The 9,197-nt window shown below is 31.2% G+C and overlaps 1 protein-coding gene across 1 annotated transcript; it reads right to left on the bottom strand.

The window, feature by feature from the left end:
• Positions 1 to 1,022: 1,022 nt before the first annotated feature.
• On the bottom strand, positions 1,023 to 1,636 carry HELRODRAFT_165428 (hypothetical protein; the record flags this gene model as incomplete). The annotated part of the gene is made up of 3 exons (XM_009032008.1): positions 1,023 to 1,255; positions 1,314 to 1,385; positions 1,465 to 1,636. The coding sequence occupies 3 exons, from the start codon at positions 1,634 to 1,636 to the stop codon at positions 1,023 to 1,025; spliced, it is 477 nt and encodes a 158-aa protein (XP_009030256.1).
• Between the last annotated feature and the right edge of the window lie 7,561 nt (positions 1,637 to 9,197).

The following is a 9,197-nucleotide window of genomic DNA, read 5'->3' as shown; positions in this document are numbered from 1 at the left end:
TTAAAATGGAATATAGACTATTATTTATCAAGTAATGCTCTGGTTAGTGGCTAACCGGGAGATTTGAGCATATGATCTTTAATGGCACCGTTCTGTACGTGCATCGTAAGATCATATTTCGTTATTCGACAGTGCATCTTAACATCCATATTAGCTGTGATACATTACAATTACTTGTTTTATTTTTATTTTATTTTATTTCATTTTTTCATTTTATTTCATTTATTTTATCTTATTCCATTATATTTTTCATAAATAGTCTATATTCCATTTTAATCTAATTTATTTGTTTCATTTACGGATTCGTTTATTAAAATTTCTTGTATATCATTATAAACTTAATAATTAATTTTGACAATTTTCCATATTCTTTCCACACATGTCTTCTTTTCACATTCAACTAGCTTATTTACGTTTTATTTACATCATCCGATTTTAACAAATTTTCACCGAACTAAACTTCAGTATTAATTTATTTGTTTTAATATTTAATTTAATACTATTTTACTAACTTTTTATATACATTTAAATTTTTAACCATAAATTTAATTTGTACATGTTTTGCATTGTTTTCACTAACAAAGGTTTCTCGTTATTTTCTTAATAATTTTATTACACATACATTTAATATGCATTCTAATTTTATAAAAATATTTCATGCTATTCTTATTTTCATAGGCTCTGAAGATGGACTTCCCGAAACAGCGCTGTTAGCCTTACCATATCTATTGTTTTAAATAAATACGAGTTTAATAAATTCAGACTTGTTGAGTGTTCATTAAAGAAAGTCATTAATGCAAAATGGGCATATATCTTCAATGATGTTTTTATTAAAGAAAACCTCGTTCCGAAATATATATATATATATATATATATATATATATATATATATATATATATATATATATATATATAAGTGTTTCGCTAACCCCGACTGTAGTCTCAGTAATGTTTTTGAGTAAGTTTGTACGGACAGCAAATACAACCCCATTAATTCGCAGATCATTGCCTGATAAACCCCTCTAAAAGAATGTGTATCCTGCCTCCATTTCAACTGGAGATCCTTCGTCCGGCAGACGGGTTTCAGAGAGAGCAGCAATGTCGATTTGATATCTGCCCAGCTTAAGAGCAATAAGAGCGGTGCGCCGCGCAGGTCGTTCGGTAATAGTTCGGCCCAAAAGCGTTCGAACGTTCCAGGTCACAAATCGAATAAGTTCACAAGTCAATTTTTGTTTTTGACCGCTAAGGAATATGCCTAATAAGCGCGGTTACCCATTTGGGCAAAGGTTGGGAACGAGCAATGTTTAAGCCACCTTTTCTAGGCCTCTCCTCATTTGAGGTGAGCAGTGTGAGTCCTAAATAGGGCTGCTCAGTCACCCTGGAAGCTGCCAAAAAGATTTGTCATTCCCTTTTCCAACTCTCAGAGACCATCACTCCAGAATCGCCTGCGTGCAACACACAGACTAGAGGCTTCCAATTCCATCTTGAATCTACCTCCATCACCTGTGTAATCATCGCCGCAGGTCTTTAAAAGATCTCCTGTCACCGGAAATAGCGCGCAAAACAGACGCAGGAGAATTTCAACGTGAAAGAAAGTCGCGAAAGCCTTCGGTCCACAAAACTTTGTTGCAGCCATCTAAACTCAGTAGCATGGAGAGTCTCCAAAAAGACTAGAGAAGACTGCAACTGCAGAGGCGTACCGGTTGATTTTAAATGATGAATTCCGCCTGACGCGTGGTCTCAACGCAGATTTGCGATCAGAGTTTTCCTTCTCCTAGACAATGTGTTATTCGTAGCTTCGAGTTCCACCCACCCGGGTTTTGTTATCGGAATGTACCTTCTCCGGGTTTTGAAATCAGAGTTAACCTTTTCCTAGGCAGCTTGATAACGGGTGCTGTCAACCCGGGTCACCTGGTTTAAGCAACAGGAACAACTCGCTTTTACCCCTTCTGCTGTTAGCATTATCTATGAGGAGCGACGAAAACGCCAGCAGCTAGACTTTAGGATTCCCGGAATTTATAGCTGCACAGCTGACCAATGCAATGCAGCCCCTGGAACCCCTACTCCATTATCCCCACAATGAAATTATATATATATATAAAAACTTTTCTAATTTTTTAATACATAAACCTTCGGATTGTTTTAACTTTACCCGGCATTTTATTCCTTACATTATTCCCTTTAGCAGATCAAAAATTCTAAATGATAGCATTTTTATTATGGAGCCTAAAATTTTGTTTAAACTTCTGCCACAATCTATCACTTCTCTCTCCAAACCGGGTTGTTTCAAACATCATTGTAAAACTTTTTTTTTATCCTGTACACATGATATCACTATTTAGGTATGCTATGGTATGGTATGGAGAATTTATATAGCACCCCTCTATGTAAAACTCAGAGGCTATGTTATTATACATATATGTGGGTTATATATATGTTGTTATAGGATTAGAAATGTGTGTGTGTGCTATGTGCGCATATGTGTGCATGTGTATAAATGTGTTTATATGTAAACAAGTTCGTGTTTGTATGTGGACACGATCATCATAATATCATTGAACTATATTCTTTATTTTTGCTTTGTCAATAACGAATTTTTATTGGTTTATTCGCTAAACTACGTTATATCCATTATATTGTCAATATTTTTTGTAGCCTGTACGCAAGTTTAATTTTAAAGTTCTGTTTGTATTAATGTCTATTTCTTTATTTTAAATGAAATTTTTCTGTTTAACGGTGGTCTATCATAAGATCTTTTCTTTTTTGATCTCCGTATCACTTTCATTTTTTACAATTGTTTGATTTGAATTGATGAATAAATAAAATATTAAAATATTAAAAATTAAAAAAAATATATATATATTGTTAGCATTACCTATTATATATATATATGTATGTATGTATATATATATATATATATATATATATATATATATATATATATTTATAAAGTTATTAAGAAACATTGTTCTTCTTTTTATATTTTTTAATAATTAATAATATTTCTGTATAGTATATACGACAGTCTGAACCCATATATATATATATATATATATATATATATATATATATATATATATATACATACATACATATATACATACATACATACATAATTAATTAATTTAAAGTTTGTCTTTTCAATTTTCCTTACTAAAATTTTCTGGAAATCGTTCAGTTTATTTAAAATAAAATTATTATCCAAGTTCATCATGGAAATATAATAAAACTGTTGTTATCAAAATTTATCATGCTGATAGTCCTTATTTCGATTTTTCATGAATCATCTTCTGTGCTGGTTAGGTTTTTTAAAGAATTTACTTTGCTTTGTTTAAAGAAACTTTATAAATTTTCAATATACAATTTCCAAATAATTCTATTAAGGAAAATTGAAAAAGACAAACTTTAAATTGATTAATGCCAACATTGTAGAATTCATACAACGCTGTATAAAATATGGTCTCCATCCAACATATAGGTATACATATACATACATATACATATATATATATATATATATATATATATATATATATATATATATATATATATATATATATATATTTATATAACGAGACTTTTATCGTCTTGATGAAGTTTATTAAGGTTAAATAAAAAACCGAAAAGGCAGTGATCTTTATAAATAATTGTATTTATGATAGTCTAAACACAATATATATATATATATATATATATATATATATATATATATATATGAAATAATGCTGACTAAAAATACTTCCAATTTTTTCAACGCAAAGTTAATTCACTCGATAGGTGGTTAGACGATTTTTTTTAAGATGAAGTTTTTGTAATTTAAATGACATCATAAATTATTACAAATTATTTTAAAAACTAAATTAGTAGTTTTTTTGATTAATTTGACATACATACTACCACATTTAAAAATTTTTATGTTTAAGAACACCCGAAACTAAATCTAAATTTGCTTTGATGTAGGGCTTTTTTATCTAAAAAAAGTCTCTAAAAAGGGGGGTTGTTGGTTGACTGGTTAGGCATGCTCGAGTAATCTGTGCCTTTTTAGTATCTAAGAGACTTAATTCGTGATTCTATGCTCATTGGCATAGTTTCAGAAACGTCTTAAGTTCTCAAAGTGGATTTGGTACGAGATTCTATTCTCATTGGCATAGTTTCGCACGCGTCTCACTCTTGTTGCTTTGTGTTGATTGTGCGAAAGCCGACCAGACTTGACAGCCCAGTGAAAACAGGCCCGGGTTGTGCGAAAGCCGACTGACTGACAGGCCTAGTGAAAACAGGCCTTGGGTTATGTGAAAACGAATCCGCCTCGTTGTTGGGATCCAGCGAAAGCAGATCCTTTTGTTGTACTATTTGTGGACCTAGGGTTCTTTGTTATGTTAGATTCTATACTCATTGGTATAGTTTTGCACGCAGCTTGGAATTCCCATAGGCTCCGATTTTTGTAATCTTTCTTATTTCATTTATCTTTCGGAGTTGTATCAACACCACTATCGGTCACAAACGTCGAGGTTGTACGATTGAACGGCAAGAAACATAACTCAAGTTGCCCGACCCCAACAAGAAGTTCTAATTTCGGTATTCCAGTTCGTTTATTGACCTATTATTTTTAACATTATTCTAGAGTTCAGTTAGTTCAATTCTTTTCATTTATTAAAATTGTTATCGAATATTTTACACCTTCCTGTGTTACTCAGTAAAATCATAAAATTCGAAAAAGCCAGTGCCACACAGGACTGGTCGAACTCACGATAAAAATATACAAAAAAAATTATTGTCGGACCATAAAAAAAAAATTCCCTGAGAAAGAAAGAGATTACTTCTCTTCCGCCGTACGCCCGTGCCACGAACAAACACAAACAGACCCACACACACCAACAATTTCTGACAATATATATATATATACTATACTAATGCACACATGCACACGCGTATAAGCATAAATAGCTACAAAGTTAAACAATTAATTTAATTATTAGCTTAAGAGCTTAGGTGAAATTGTTTTATTTCATATGAACCAGTTAATTTCATTGAAGTTTGTTATTTTGTTGCATAATATTTTTTGGTGATTATTGAAACGATGGGTTTTCACAGAACATTCTAGAAGAATAATGTTGACGAAAATTGCATTGTGTGTGGTAAACTTTAATTTGATTTATTAGAATATTTGTCTTTCGTAGATTTGTGATAGCTTTTATAGCATAATATATACCTTAGAGATTTGTTGTTGTTTGTTATTTATCGTGTAAAGTGTATTGAAGTTCATGCTACGTAATAATACATTTCTTTATTCTCTATTTGTTGCAGTCAAACGCATTCATTCTAAGGTGACAGTTCTTCAAAATGTTATGGCCGTGTGCTGCTTGATTGAAAAGGTTCAATATAACAACGTATGCTAACGTAACAATGCATGACAACATATGTCATTGTGAGCAGCGTCTTACTTCATATTATCGATTCGTTGTATTTTTGCAGATAACAAGTGTAATAATACTTTTAAAATTTCGTTTAATGACAAAAATTACAACTATTCGCAGTTTTAACGATAACAAAATTATAAAACTTTCAACACATCTTTGCAATTCGTTGGCAACCATTCAACCACCAATTAACACGAATCAACAATTTGGACATAATTTTTTTTTGATATTTTTTTTAACCATTGTTATAAATGTAACATTTTCAATAAACATTTTGTTACCGTTTTTACGTCAAAGATATCTTCATGCTATCAAAATCAACCTATATATTTAAACATATATATATATATATATATATATATTCTTTTAATATATATATATGTATATATATATCCTTTTAATATATATATATATATATATATTTAATATATTTTCAATATTCTACAAATTCTACCGAATGTTTGGCGTTAATATGTTGAGGTTCGTTTTTTCGATTTTTCTCACTACAGTCTTTTGGTGAAAACTTAGTTTATTAAAATTCAAAATAAACTTATTTTCCGAATTCCTGCTGCAAATAAGGCTATATTTCGATTCCGAATGAATCATCATCAGTGAGATTTAGTTTATATAGGGAAATATTCACTTTGTCAACGTGTACTTAGATGGAAGTTAGGTGTCAGGTTTTTTTATTGGCTGGTCCATCTTCGTTGGTTTCCTTTTCTTCATCGATAGCATGATATTCTTCTTTGTAACTATTTACAATGCTAGTTTTTATTACTTCTTTGTTTTCATTGTTTATTAAGCGCCGGGTTTGGAGTGAGGTTGTCATTTTTTGTTGTATATTTATTTTTGGTTTATTGATTTCAATTAGGACTGCTTATGCAATTTTAAGATGCGTGTAGTTGCTGTTCTGGTATATTACTTTGATGTTGCTGTCGAGGATTTCACGGCTAATAGTGATTGAATGTGTTGAGCCCAAATGAGATTTGATAGCACCACTCTGTTTATGCTTCGTAAGCCTTCTAGTCAGTGAGGTAGTAGTAATCCCGATATATGAGTCATGTTGACGTGCACAGCCGTCAAAGGGGCAATTATTAAATTCATATATTACGTGATTACGCTTTAACACAGAGTTTTCTCTAGGACTACAGTTGTTTTTCAGTATTAGGTGAGACGTCTTTTTATTGTTGTAATATATTCGGAGTTTAACTTTACTATTTGGGTTAGTTGGTGTGACATTTTTATTGAGGATATGTTTAAGAATAGTTTCATCTACTTTGTATGCAGTTGACATGTGATTTCTGTAATACAAGATGATGTCGTTATCCTGATTGCTGGTGTAAGGAAGGCTATTGTTGTGTTGTAATTTGCCTTTAACAATCTTTTCAATAGAATAAGCCTTATATCCATTGTTTACAAGCAGCTTGGTAACTCTTTTTAATTCAGCGTAACGATTTTCAATATCGGAAGAGTGTGTGAATGCCCGGTTTACAAATGATTTCATTGTGCCGTCTTTAAATTGTTCGGTACATTCACTTTGCCCATTGAAACAAATTCCTGTATTTGTTTCTTTGACATAGACCGCAGTTTTGAATCGTTCTTCGCCACGGGTGACCAACACATCGAGGAAAGGTAAACGTTGTTCCTTTTTAATTTCAATGGTAAATCTTAATTTTGATTTGTTTAAGGTACCGAGAAGTTGGGTGATTTGTTCAGGATCGTTATAGGAGACTAAGAAATCATCAACGTATCTAGCGTAGATATTTGGTTTTAAATTTGCATTGTTTTTGAAGGTCTCATTCTCCAAATGTCCTAAGTAAAAATTGGCAAATAGGACGCCAAGGGGGGATCCCATAACGACACCGTCGATTTGCTTGTAAAGTTTGCCTGTGGGGCTGTGGAATGGTGCTTCGGTAGTGCAAATTTGTAGAAGGGACTTCAGTTGTGCTTTCGGTATGCTCAATGGAACCATATTTGAGTGGCAAACGGTGTGGATAATTATGTCAATTGTATCATGAATTGGTACATTTGTGAATAGTGATTCAACCTCCAGAGGCAATAAATTTGGATGGTTTATTAATGCTGAGGAGATTAATAAACTCACGGAAAGATTGTAGTGTGTAATTGTTTGGAATATATGGGGTTAGAATATTGTTCAAGATTTGTGCAACAGGGTATGTGACTGTTGTAATTTGGCTAATAATTGGTCGGATGGGATGATTATTCTTATGCGTTTTTATATTTCCATATAAGTAGTCAGAAGAGTATTCGCCTATAAGTGATGGAAGTTTGTCATCAGTGATGTGCTTTTTTATTTTCTTAATTATTGTGTTTAGTTTATTTTTAGTTGAGGAGTGGGATCTTTTTTGTATCTTTGAGAACATCATTGAGTTTTTCATGATAATCGGCTTGGCCAATAATGACATATTGTGCCGATTTATCTACGCGTCGTATTACAATGTCTTTATTTTCCCTCAGTAGTTTTGCCGCTTCTTTCATTTCATCAGTGAGTAGCTTGCTTTGGAAACTCCTACGTTGTTTCTTTGCTTCAGCTTATTTTACTTAGACGTTCAGCGTTGTTTACGATGCATAAACAGAATGGTGCTATCAAATCTCATTTGGGCTCAACACACTCAATCACTATTAACCGTGAAATCCTCGACAGCAACATCAAAGTAATATACCAGAACAGCAACTACACGCTTCAAAAATTGCAGACGCAGTCCTAATTGAAATCAATAAACCAAAAATAAATATACAACAAAAAATGACAACCTCACTTCCAACCCGGCGCTTAATCAACAATGAAAACAAAGAAGTAATAAAAACTAGCATTGTAAATAGTGACAAAGAAGAATATGATGCTATCGATGAAGAAAAGGAAACCAACGAAGATAAAGAAACCTGACACCTAATTTCCATGTAAGTTCACTTTGACAAAGTGAATATTTTTCTATATAAAATAAATCGCACTGATGATGATTCATTCGGAATCGAAATATGGCCTTATTTGCAGCATGAATTCGGAAAATAAGTTTATTTTGAATTTTAATAAACTAAACGTTCACCAAAAAACTTTAGTGAGAAAAATTGAAAAACGAACTACAAACATATTAACGAACTATATAATTTATAGAATATTGTAAAAATTATGGTCTATTACCATTACCAACATATATATATATATATATATATATACAAACATCATTGAAGATATATGCCCATTTTGCATTAATGACTTTCTTTAATGAACACTCAACAAGTCTGAATTTATTAAACTCGTATTTATTTAAAACAATAGATATGGTAAGGCTAACAGCGCTGTTTCGGGAAGTCCATCTTCAGAGCCTATGAAAATAAGAATAGCATGAAATATTTTTATAAAATTAGAATGCATATTAAATGTATGTGTAATAAAATTATTAAGAAAATAACGAGAAACCTTTGTTAGTGAAAACAATGCAAAACATGTAGAAATTAAATTTATGGTTAAAAATATAAATGTATATAAAAAGTTAGTAAAATAGTATTAAATTAAATATTAAAACAAATAAATTAATACTGAAGTTTAGTTCGGTGAAAATTTGTTAAAATCGGATGATGTAAATAAAACGTAAATAAGCTAGTTGAATGTGAAAAGAAGACATGTGTGGAAAGAATATGGAAAATTGTCAAAATTAATTATTAAGTTTATAATGATATACAAGAAATTTTAATAAACGAATCCGTAAATGAAACAACTAAATTAGATTAAAATGGAATATAGACTATTTATTTATC

The sequence above is a fragment of the Helobdella robusta genome (assembly GCF_000326865.2).
Source record: "Helobdella robusta unplaced genomic scaffold HELROscaffold_8, whole genome shotgun sequence".
In the NCBI taxonomy this organism is placed as follows: Eukaryota; Metazoa; Annelida; class Clitellata; order Rhynchobdellida; family Glossiphoniidae; genus Helobdella; species Helobdella robusta.
The sequence above is the reverse complement of the archived record's forward strand: the minus strand, read 5'-3'. Positions and strand labels throughout refer to the sequence as shown.